The 12898-nt window shown below is 42.2% G+C and overlaps 1 protein-coding gene across 1 annotated transcript; it reads left to right on the forward strand.

The window, feature by feature from the left end:
* The first annotated feature begins 6539 nt into the window (after positions 1–6539).
* MRPS25 (mitochondrial ribosomal protein S25) lies at positions 6540–12698 on the forward strand. The gene is made up of 4 exons (XM_068097652.2): positions 6540–6902; positions 8589–8695; positions 8794–8881; positions 10734–12698. Exons 1-4 carry the CDS (start codon positions 6769–6771, stop codon positions 10927–10929), a joined length of 525 nt encoding a protein of 174 aa, XP_067953753.1. The 5' UTR covers positions 6540–6768; the 3' UTR covers positions 10930–12698.
* The last annotated feature ends 200 nt before the right edge of the window (positions 12699–12898 follow it).

Below are 12898 nucleotides of genomic sequence, written 5' to 3' on the forward strand. Positions count from 1 at the left end.
GTACTCACACTCCTTGACTTTTTTCACATTTTGTTATGTTATAACCTGAATTTAAAATGGAGATTTTTTTTGGCACTGATCTGCGCATTATGTCAAAGTGGAATTTGTTTTTAGAAACTATTATAAAATCATTTAAAATGAAACAAGTACAGATACATTCAAAGTACACCGCTCCCATGCCAAATAAATAAATAACATCCAGGGCGCGGCATTGCCGGGGTGATACCGCCATGCAGCACATGGAGACGGTATTGGGAGGGAGAGGTGTACAAAAATGGTTTGATTAATTATGTAATTAAAATCAATAAATGACAATTGTAAAATAATTAATTTCTTAATCAATTGGCTAATAGCATACCTGAACTACCTGTGTTTCATCCGAAGCTGTAACTTTTTGAAAATTAATTAAATAAGTCATTAATAGAAAAAATGAAATAATTAATTGATTAATCAATAAATAATTAATCAATTAATGATTAATCAATAAATCAAAAATATTCTTTACAGCCAAATCACTTGGTCACTGTCATGTCGAAATATCAAAAGGTGCCTTTTTTTTTTTTTTTTTTGTATACTGAATCGAGGCTCGTGAAAGAGCTGATATTTACTTCACAAACAAATCAACCAGACAAACAAAATACACAGAAAGAGGGAGCGGAAGACAAGATGGGGAGAGAAGGGGAAACACACAAACACTTGAGAGCACACAACATTTGAGAGCAGGGAGATGTGTGGGAGGGAGAGGGCTTGGAGGGAGGAGGCGTGGGAAGGGGGTTGGGGGTGGGGGGCGGGTGGGAGAAGTATAAAACACAAGGACACCAAGGACTTCCAGGACAGAAGTTGGTATTTCAAAAAAGTGGAATTGGGGTGAAAATGAAATAATGAGCCTGAGATAGAATTAAGTGATTAAAATGAAAATAAATAAATAATAATTGTAAAATAATTCAATTATTAATCAATTGGCTAAGAGAATACCCAAACCACCACCGTTTCATCCGAATGTGTAACTTTTTGAGTAATTAAGCAATTAAATAATTAATCAATTAATTGATTAATCAATAAATCAAAAATACCCTTTATAGCCAGCCACATCACTTGGTCATTGTCATGTCCAAATATCAGCTTCCTAGCTCAAAAGGTGCCTGAGATATTGCCCAGATGAGAAAGAAAATAAATAAGTGCTTCATAAATCAATTAATAATAAAATCAAAATAAAAAAAAAATACCGTTTTTGCCAAAGCACTTACTCACTATTGTGCCCAAATTTCAGCTCCCTAGCTCAAAGGATGGCTGAGATATCGCCTGGACAAACAAACAAACAAGAAAGCAAGAAAACAAACAAACAAACAACCTGAGTGAAAATTGAGTCCTCCCTTTCAGCGCACATCATCACCGGGCCCCCATCGGTGCCAGGCGATGACGTCGTGGAGCGCCTGGAGATGGAATAGGAAAGGAGCACGGTGCAAAATAAGTCAAGGGGTGTGAATACCTTCTGAAGGCACTGTAAATGACATATTACAGAAGGGATAATGGTAAAAATGGGGTCAAAATGGTTGATGATTTTAAAAACAGACATAGGGATGGGTAGCCGTCGACGAGCTATTGCATAAGCAACACATATCTAATATCACAACTAATTACATTACTTAATTGCTGCTGCTAGGCATTCACTTTGAGGAAATAACTATGCTATTGTCACACGACTCCCACTCGGTTAAGACCGGGGAAATCACGAATGGCAATCGAGTGTTAATGAGGCGACGATCAATGGCGGACTTCACTCTGTATGTGCGGGCGGAAGGGAGGAAGAAGAAGCGGGAAGCTTTTACCTGTAGTGATCTCGCGCAGTCTTCAACCTGCGGGAAATAATCCAAACCGAACACGGATTTCGAATAGAAAGGGAAAATAATAAAAGGTTTATTTACAAGAACTATTGGGACAAGGAAACGCGACGATAAAAACGAAATCCTAAGTTGGGACGTCCCCACACCAGACTTAAACAACAGGACAAAGGAGGAATCAATAAAATAAAACGTTGTGTTCTGTGTGATGCGTCTTAGCTCGATCAGTAGTCAGGGTCCGTTCACGTCGTCCAGGCGCGGCTCTGGCGTCGGCCCAAGCAGGCCTCGACGCCCCCTCCCCCGTCCACTAGGCCCCGACAAGGCCTCCCGCGCGAAGCAGGCGAGCGGCGTGCAACCGGCCTCCGCAGCCATGCAACGTCCTCTCGGATTCGGCACGGCCCTCCAATGCACCCAACGTTCGTGGCGAGAGGGTCGAAGGTGAAGGTACCAAATGAGCAGGGCAAGGCAAAGGCAGATGAACAAGGGCAAGAAGAAGGGTTAAGACAGAGGTCCGGATAGGATGGATCCAGGGACGAGAAGGGAAAATGTCGGCTCGCCCGTCGTAAGCCCTCTTTTTCTCCAATCCCCGCCTCGCTTCTCGACCTCTCGAATGTTCTTCTCGCGTCCGTTCTTCCCATTGGCCGAGCGCTTTGCGCCGTGGTGTTAATCCATCCCGAGGTGGGCGTGGCCTCAGCCTGCCTGTCCGATGTCTGCCTGGCATGCCGGGGTCGTGCATGACCGCTTCCTGTCTGCTTTTCCGGTCAGTTTTATCGTCCTGTGGCGGAGGGGGATTTAATTAGTGTGTGCACTAATGGATCTATCTACTGTCTATTAGTGCATTGCCATACGGGACACAGGAATGATCACAGAGGGGACGACGTACAATGGAATCTTATCCTTATGCCCTAATTCTGGTTAACAAGCCCCCCCCCCCCCACCCCCCACGTGGCGGGGACGAAGACACAAGCTTAATCCGACATTCGGGCTACAGAACTTATTACATCAAGATTCCCTATCATGGCAGTCGAAGCATGATACCAATTCAGATCTACCTAAATCTATATATGCCCCTACCTCAAAATTCCCAACGCTATATTGAGCATCTTTAACCCAGTAGGAATCATTACCACATCAATATCAATCAGCAAGTGCCCCTGGCAGTACAGGATGAAGAAAAATTTGATTTGGACAAAAACATTTTCATTATTCACGTCGATAAATACCCAGACAAAGCAAGAGAGAACTTTGCTTTGTGTGTTTTGGCAATAAGTCATGAGACTTTGCTGATGAGTCATGAGATAGTTTTTCCCAATTCAGTGGTGCAATATGCAATTGCTGCTTAATCTTCAAGTCAATCGGATGAAAATTGATATTTTAAAAAGTTTGACCTTGAGTTGACAATTATAATTTTGACCTTACACAGGGTTTCCCAGTTCAGTGACCCAATTTGCAAATCCTCAATCGGATGAAAAATGAACCTCTGCAATTCTCAATTGTGACTACCTCTAGTTGTGAATTCTCAGTTGTGACTACCTCTAGTTGTGAATTCTCAGTTGTGACTACCTCTAGTTGTGAATTCTCAGTTGTGACTACCTCTAGTTGTGAATTCTCAGTTGTGACTACCTCTAGTTGTGAATTTGCAGTTGCGACTACCTCTAGTTGTGAATTGTCAGTTGTGACTACCTCTAGTTGTGAATTCTCAGTTGTGACTACCTCTAGTTGTGAATTCTCAGTTGTGACTACCTCTAGTTGTGAATTCTCAGTTGTGACTACCTCTAGTTGTGAATTCTCAGTTGTGACTACCTCTAGTTGTGAATTCTCAGTTGTGACTACCTCTAGTTGTGAATTCTCAGTTGTGACTACCTCTAGTTGTGAATTCTCAGTTGTGACTACCTCTAGTTGTGAATTCTCAGTTGTGACTACCTCTAGTTGTGAATTCTCAGTTGTGACTACCTCTAGTTGTGATTTCTCAGTTGTGACTCCCTCTCGTTGTGAATTCTCAGTTGTGACTACCTCTCGTTGTGAATTCTCAGTTGTGACTACCTCTAGTTGTGAATTCTCAGTTGTGACTACCTCTAGTTGTGAATTCTCAGTTGTGACTACCTCTAGTTGTGAATTCTCAGTTGTGACTACCTCTAGTTGTGAATTCTCAGTTGTGACTACCTCTAGTTGTGAATTCTCAGTTGTGACTACCTCTAGTTGTGAATTCTCAGTTGTGACTACCTCTAGTTGTGAATTCTCAGTTGTGACTACCTCTAGTTGTGATTTCTCAGTTGTGACTCCCTCTCGTTGTGAATTCTCAGTTGTGACTACCTCTCGTTGTGAATTCTCAGTTGTGACTACCTCTAGTTGTGAATTCTCAGTTGTGACTACCTCTAGTTGTGATTTCTCAGTTGTGACTACCTCTAGTTGTGAATTCTCAGTTGTGACTACCTCTAGTTGTGATTTCTCAGTTGTGACTCCCTCGTTGTGAATTCTCAGTTGTGACTACCTCTCGTTGTGAATTCTCAGTTGTGACTACCTCTGCACATTGGTAAACTTTCATGACAATCGGTTTAGAATTTGACCTGTAGGTGAGTGACAAAAACCAGACAGAAAAACAGTCAACCGACTAATATATACTTGAAAAATCATCCATTTTGTAAGTAAAAATTTTCAGCTGTTTTCGCCAGGTTTTACTTTAGACACGGCCTGCTATGTATTTTGGGATGCTTTGTTGTTTTATTGTGTTGTTTGTCGTGTCTTGATTCTCATTTTGCTGCTAATTGCTATTACCCTGCGCTCGCGAAGCGAAAATCAGAGTTAAGCATTCATGTGCGTACGTGCGCCGTGGGCCGTACTTGTCTGCATTTTAAAAATTCCTTTTCTCAGCAAACGTTGGTCCGATTGATACGAAATTTTATCATAGAAGCGCCTCCGCCTGTATAATTCTTTTATTCATAATTATGTCGTCATATGTCACGTGGTACGGACGCCATCTTGGAAAAACGTCACACCTCTATCTCCCAAACCACTCAATGGAAAAAATTGAAATATGGCTCATTGTCAAGTACTTACCATGGGGAATAAGATATGTTGATGATGATGTCATAGGTGCCTTAATTATGATGTCATAATTCGACATTTTCAATGCTTGATCTGATCAGTTTTTTTTTATTAGTTTTTTTTTTTGTATACAAGATCGAGGCTCGTGAAAGAGCTAACATTAATCACACAATAAATCAAACCGACACATAAAACACAAAATAAGGGGAGCGGTAGACAAGATGGGGAGAGAGGGGGAGGACACAAACACAACATTTGAGAGCAGGGACATCGGGAGATCTGGGGGGTGGGAGAAGTATAAAACACATGGACACTGCAAGGACTTCCAGGAAAGAAGTTGGTATATCACAAAAGTGTATCGGGTGAAATAACGTGGGTACAAAAGATCAAGGTTTTGGATGGGGGAAGATAAGAGATGGTGGTGAACAGCTGTTTTAAAGACCTGGAGGGAGGAGTGGACGAGTATGAATAATTATCAGTATGAATAAAACAAAAATTCCTCTGCAACTGTTAGACCGATGGACACGAAATTTTCACAATATGAGCGGCTCCTCCTGTAGAATTTTTTAGTGATAATTATAACGTCATAGATCACGTGGTACAGACGCCATCTTGGAAAAATCGAAAAAAGTTGCACCTCTATATCTCTGAAACCACGCCATGGAAAAAATTGAAAGATGGCTCATTGTCAAGCACCCCCCTTAGGGAATAAGATATTTTAATGATGATGTCATCTGTGCCTTCGTTATGACGTCATAATTCGACAAGTGCAACACGTATCCGATCATTGTGAATTTCTTTTCTCAGCAACTGTTGGTCTGATGGGCACGAAAATTTCACCATAGGAGGCCCTCCTCACGTAGAATATTTTAGTGATAATCATGACGTCATATGTCATGTGGTACAGGCGCCATCTTGGAAAAACTTCACACCTCTATATCTCTGAAACCACTCAATGGAAAAAATTGAGACCTGGCTCAGTCAACTACTCCCAAAGGGGAGTAAGATATGTTAATGATGATGCCATCGGTGCCTTTGTTATGACATCATAATTCGATAAATACAACACATCCATCCGATCATTGTGAATTTTTTTTCCAGCAACTGTTGGTCTGATGGACACGAAATTTTCACCATAGGAGCGCCTCCTTCTTTAGAATATTTTAATGATAATCATTACGGCATAGGTCATGTGGTACAGGCGCCATCTTGGAAAAACCGAAGAATGTTGCACCTCTATATCTCCAAAACCACTGCTTGGAAAAAATTTAAACATGGCTCATTGGAAAGAACTCCATATGGGGAATAGATGTTGTTAACGATGACGTCATTGGTGCCATAATTATGACGTCATAATTCGACAGGGACAACGCTTAGTCTGATCAGTTTGAAATGTATTGAGCGTGATCTATGCAACAATTATATTAGAGAATATAAATTTATGATGTCATCGCTCACGTAGTCTGGCAGCCATGTTGGATGAAAGAAAAACAATGTTCAAAAACAGAAGAGTTGGCTCACAACAAGTTGACTGCGCAGGGTAAGTATTCTATGAATACCATGTAGTTGTTTGTAGTTTTTCGTCACAATCCTGCCAGAGTTACGGCGAGTTTGTGAAATAAAGGGGAGCGTGACAAGCGGTGTATAAGCTGCGCTTGTTCTTGGTGGTTTCGTGTCTCGTCGTCGAATTACCGAGAAAAGTTTATGAAAAAGAGTCCGTGCAACATTAAATATATAAATGTATGATAAACGGTGTCGAACTCTAAAATTAAATCAACACTAATCTTGCGGTTCCTCCATACTCCATAGTTTAAGTAAATTAAATAATTATTGGTTATCAAGAGGAGTCGAACGTTACCACGCTTATTACTATATTAGGACAATGTTGATGAAAGGAAGATACCCGGTGACGCGAACGTTGCAATATCTGCGTGAAGGAGACGTGGTTTTGAAAACGATGGTGAAGGTTATGACGGTGAATTATCAGAACCGGAGCGAGGCAAGCGCAGGCGCAAGGTGAGTGGGTCCCGCCGGCTCTTCGAGCCCCGAACCTCGCACGGCTGGCTAGTCGAGTGCGAGGCCTAGCAGTTGTGCGGTTCGTTCATAAAACCGGCGCAGACATCGATTTGGTTGTTGGGCGTTCCTGGACCAGGAATGGATGGGGTTTGAGGACACCAGAGTGACGTCGATGGCGATTCGCGCTCATCATCGCATGTTGAGTGGGTGACCCCACTATTCACTAACATGATGTTGCGTGCGATTCTGGGTTTGCGACGACATGCTTGAATTGGGAGATTTCGCGGGAATGTCTGGAATGCATCCAAGTGGTGCAAATATTGCGGGAAAACGAGATCATGATCGTAACGTTGATTGAGGCAAGGCACGTGTGACGTCACAGGGTTGGGAGAATGTAAATAACTAGCAACTGTACCCGGCCTATGGGCGCCGGGCGGGGCTTCAGTTGGGAGGCGGGGCTTCCATTGGGAGGCGGGGCTTCAATTGGGAGGCCCAAATGAAAAGGTTAAATATCAGAAATTGAAGGCTTTTTTTATTTTAAACTATTTATATAAACATTCGTTAAATCACATCACACGCAAATCATCAAAATCTAAACAGTATTTGTAGAATTTCAATAAAAGCCACGTCACTGTTCATATCGGTAAATATTATTCCATCGTGTTTGGGAAAATTGGAAAAGTTGGAAAAACAACATAGCCTATTTTACTCCAGGGGGTCCCAGGATTACCCACCCAAAATTTCGTTGTGATCGGTGCAGCCGTTTTTCCGGTACCTGGGAACAGACGGACAGACATTTGGTGAATTATAGTAAGATAGGAGAATTTAACTGATGTTTTAAAAAAGTTTCTTCAACGTAGGATAATTTTTGTGCAGGATAACCATGTACTACAGTATTTTGGTCCTTCAGGCTAAGGTGTACGTATTTTTGTATGACCATGAACTTTGGCCTGATGGGAAAGGTACATGTGTACAGTTTTACTATTAGTTTGAGTTAAGCTTTGTTTAATGGTTTATTTTAGTCTTGGGGCTATAATAACATGTGCTTATCTTCGTTAAAATGCTTTTTCTCTTTCAACTTAAAAACAAAACAAAAAGAGGGATGACGTTCATTGATCAAAAAATGTGTCCGTGGATTGATTCCTCTCCCTCAAGCGATTGGGCTGGCAATTTAACAACGAAGTCTTTGAAAGCCACGCATATGTATATGCGAGCATCGTTTTATTTCACGATGTAAATTTATAGAGACAAGTTGGGTCACCTGATCAAGACCAGGTTATTTAGACTTTTGATAAACCATCAAGAAGATTCATGCTTAACGGTGATAGCAGAGATTAACCTGGGAGTGCAGCACAGCAATTTCAGGCCAAATGACCTCATTGAGTAGTCTTATGTTGTCGTTATTTTCCTGCGAGGTAGGGGGAGGGTTTCTTGCCCATGACCGAACCTTGGTACCCCAACACATTTGCAAAATTTGGGGGAGATTGGCACAGTGGTGTGGAATTTCATGGAAATCAAAGAAAAGGCATCTCACTCACTCACGCACCTCACTCACTCACGCACCTCACTCACTCACGCACCTCACTCATATATTTCCACAATAATAGATTTGCACCGAGTACTGAAGGTGATGCAAGTTACATTTGATGACCTTGTAACCATTAACACCAACCTTTGTCTTGCTAGGAACTATATAACTTTCAAGGTTCCTCAGATCCAGTACAAAAACCCCAGAGTCCAGATCGTGATGTTCAGGAACATAACACCATCGCCATTTCTATGTTTCTACCTCGGTAAGTTGTGTAATCAAACGTTCTAAAATGTAACCTCAGATATTGTTACTGCTGATTGGAAAAAAAACATGAGTGAATGAAGTATTTCCACTTTACAGACAACGGTGAACAGATTATGCTGGATGTCGAAGGAAAGACCTTCATGGAAATCCACGAGCGTGTGCAAGCGTTGGTCGGCCGGTCTCAGTAAGGAAGCCATTGGGGGAAAAGTTTGCATGGGCATTCAATTTGCCGGATATCTTTGGGAACTGATTTGTGGGCCTACAATATCACTAAATTTGTGCCCAAGTTACAAATTATGAAGTTAGACTTCACCAATGCTTTTCGCTAAAAGTTCGATGCATTGAATGGTGGGGTTAGGATTTGTTATTAATTCATTCTTTTAATTAGGATTGCCTTTCAATGAATTGTACACTTTGAGGAAAAAAGTAACTGATTTAGATTTTGTGATTAATTAATTTATTGTATGATGTCAAAAAGACACAGAACACAGACATCGTCATTCAGGGTTTTTTATTTGCTCCCCAAAGTGACAGGGGGGGTTATTCTTGGAATAGCCTTTTAAGGACCATGGAGTCTCTGAATGGTACGCTGATAAAGGCTTGAGCTTTACACCTCCTCTGAAGCATTGCCACCAAGTAGAAGTCGTGCGATCTTTAGCAACTTTAAAGCCTGGGGCTAACTTTTCTTCTTTGGGGAGGTACGTGCGAGCCGGCATTCATTTCCAATGTAAACCGGTTTTGTCTGAATTGAAAAAATGCTGGGGAGAGTAGTCACCTTCTTCTTTTACCCACTTAAGATGTTGCTGGTATTGCTTTACGGCCTCACCAGTCATTTTATTTATGTTATGTTGAAACGATGTGTGAACCCATGAAAGCAACCACTGCTTGCCGATAGGGTTTCCATCGTTGAACTCTCGGCATGCTCATTCTTTAAGTCCCGAAATAGCTATTTTGCTTTTTCCTGTATCGTCATCAAACTCGCGGAAGCCTGGTGTTGGCTTAGCGGTTAGGGTGCCGGCTTGGGATCCTAGGATCCTGAGTTCGAATCCCGGTCGATCGCTGAATTAACGTCAGGGAGGTTGATTCAGCCTGTCATCCTTCTGAGGTCGGCAAATTGAGTACCAGCTTGCTGGGATGAATGATCCCGGTGTGTACCCCGATTTAGAATAGGTACACCGTATCCCTGCGCATCGTAAGAGGCGACCAAGGGTTGGCGTCAGGAAGGGCATCCGGCCATAAAGACATTGCCTCAAAAAGGGAACCATGAGGTCATGGTGCCCGCAAAAAAATGGCCTTAAAACGATCATTCATTTATTAATTCATCATCAAACTCGCAGGCACGCTCCATTGACCTTCATCTTTGATCCAAACATTTAACAATCGCTCCCTGTTATTTCCATCACCTTAACTCTGCCTTTCCCCTGGTGTTTCCCTGGTTTTCCATCTTAAATCCCTGGTGTTGGGCTCGCGGCTAGGGTGCCGGCTTAGGATCCTAGGATCCTGGGTTTGAATCTCGGTCGATCGCCGAATTAATGCCAGGGGGGTTGACTCAGCCTGTCATCCTTCCGAGGTCGGCTAATTGAGTACCAGCTTGCTGGGATGAATGATCCCGGTGTGTACCCCGATTTAGAATATAAATCATGAAATATGTAAATGTTATATAAATGTTATATATAAATCATGTCATATATAAATTCATATTTATTAGTACTGTGTGTTGTCACAATAAAATCTGTAGCACTATGAATGCAGCTGCGAGCAGTACAGTACTACTGTACAGTACATGGGATACTGTAGACCATATGATGCTCAGACTCTTTACATCTCGCTGAAGAGAGTGAGCCAAACCAATGAGTCCCGAGTGGCTCTGACCACGATCGGTTCATACGTCCGAGCGGACATTCATATCTCGGACGCTAAAAAAGATTAAATAAATAACAATAATAAGAATACCGAATGGAGGTTGGTTCGTAAGTCCGGGTGTTCGTAAATGTTCGGGGCTCCCTGTAGCTTTAATATTGTTTTGTGTCGTGCAGAGAGGACATACAGGCAAGTGAGACGAAGCAAGAGATGAATACTGCAAACTTTGGTCCTCGAGTCCACAACTGCTTGCGCCGCTGCATCTGTGAGGTTCCTGGCCAGGTCCCTTGTCCGAGTCTGGTTGAGCTGCCAAAGGCGACGAGAGGCAAATACAGTGGGAAAATACATCGTGAGGCTGAAGATGCAGTGTGAATTCCATGTGCGCTTGCTCTACTTCGTCACTAACGAATCCATGTTTGGATTTGCTCTCCTCGAGCTGAACAACAATTGCAACTCTCGTAAATCGGGATACCTTTTTTTCATTATCACGTTAACATTCGATACGGTGACAAAACGTTGTGTGAAAACCTGGAGCTTTTGAATGTATGAAATTTGGCAAATCAATGTGCAGAACCAAGAAGTAATCATAATTGTATGCTTAATCCTTTTGGTCATGGTTGAGAAAGGAATTGCATTAAAATATCTCTACAGTATAATTTAGAAAACATAGGGGCAATACCCCTGGTGCTCACCTTGTAGAATAAACAATATACTGCACTGACTAAAGGTATTTTAAACCAATTTCAATGGTTGCTAGAAGACAGGGCAGCATGGAGAATCACACTAACATAATCATGACAAAAAAACAACAAAAAAAAACCCTATTTGGGAGGGCAGTCTCTCTCTACCCTCCCCCCCCCCCCCCCCCCCAACCCCATATATCTTCTCAGACCCCAAATTTTTCTGATGCTTTCAGCAAACATTGGCACATCATGCATCACTGGTGATGAAGGTTGTGGTGAGGTTTCATAGAAATTGCTTGTGTAGTTTCTAAGAGAGCAAATACCTAATTTGGGGGGCAACCCCCCCCCCCATAGACCCCCAAAGGGGCATATGTTTTAAATGCCGTGAACAAGCTTTGGTACATCAAGGGTGGTGAAGGTTGTGGTAAAGTTTCATTGAAATTGTGTGTGTAGTTTCTGAGAAGAAAGCCAAAGCCTCTTTTGGGGGGTCAAACCTGGATCCACTTTGACCCCGGTAAACCCCCTCAGAACCCGATTTTTCTTTTTTTTCTTTTTCCTTTTGAAATGCCGTGAAAACTTTAGTCACAACACAACAAATATAATTTGTGCCAAGTTTGGTCACAATCCCTTCAGCGGTTTCGGAGAAGAAGTTGCAAGTGTTTACGGACGGACGACGTGCCATCGCATAAGCTCCCCTGAACTTCGTTCCAGCTGAGCTACAAATTATTGTTGTTTTTTTACTTCTACTGTGATTATTCTTTTCAACAGCCCCAATTATTCTTACCTTTTTGGTAGGGTGGGCCAGGGTACGTTTTTGGTCCAATTCTTTCACGAATCGGCTGGCTAGGCCTGATGTTTGACTGAAGGTAAGAGGAATTTGGAATTTGTTTCAGGGTAATTATGATAACTAGGCTACTCTCTGCGAAAGACATTGTGGCATCTTTAACATGGACCACATACAGTGTGTTTGGGCAGGTGGATCCTCTGTGCTGATGTCCATCCGACAGATGGCGCACACACTGGTACACCTCTAAACTATTATGATGTTATCCTAAAGTGAAACGGGAGGATGACCATTTGTAGCTGGGTTGAGGTTCAAACCCAGGCTAGAGAGCTCAAAGGCAAGCGAATGCACATACCCACTAGGGCCTAGGTCCCTAGGCTATCCTAGCACTTGCCCATGTTGCTTGTTTGACACGACGTACACTATTTCCTTGATGGTATTGTATGTCTTCAAGTTGTACATTTATTTTCTCCATCCTTGACTCATATCCTTGATGTAAAGTATGGCTAAACCTCTCTCAAGATACATAATGATTTGCTAAGTGATGTTAAACATTTTATACAAAAACAGTGACTGTGTCACCAATATGCCTCCACGTAGTCCCTGCCCGTGACAATGGGTAGATGCCCTCATTCACTGTCCTAAAATAAACAAGTTTGGTTTAAATCCCTTCAGCTGTTTTGAAGCATCACATTTTTTACCACAGGACCGGTTTCACATCGATCAGAGAAGCGTTTTCGGAGAAGGGATAATAAAAAAAAAACTGCTTTCAAGCTAATATGGCTGCCAAACTACATGACATATGACGTCAAAAATGTACACTCTGCATATGTTTGGGGAGGGGATCACGTTTGTGACGTTTCGTGTTGATCGG

This window comes from Myxine glutinosa, chromosome 4 (assembly GCF_964187855.1).
Source record: "Myxine glutinosa chromosome 4, kmMyxGlut1.1, whole genome shotgun sequence".
NCBI classification, from domain to species: Eukaryota; Metazoa; Chordata; class Myxini; order Myxiniformes; family Myxinidae; genus Myxine; species Myxine glutinosa.

Coding starts and splice junctions, on each gene's coding strand:
- MRPS25 (XM_068097652.2), top strand. CDS start 6,769: ATGTTGATGAAAGGAAGATACCCGGTGACGCGAACGTTGCAATATCTG. Junction 6,903..8,588: donor GAGGCAAGCGCAGGCGCAAG/GTGAGTGGGTCC, acceptor TTGTCTTGCTAG/GAACTATATAACTTTCAAGG. Junction 8,696..8,793: donor ATTTCTATGTTTCTACCTCG/GTAAGTTGTGTA, acceptor TCCACTTTACAG/ACAACGGTGAACAGATTATG.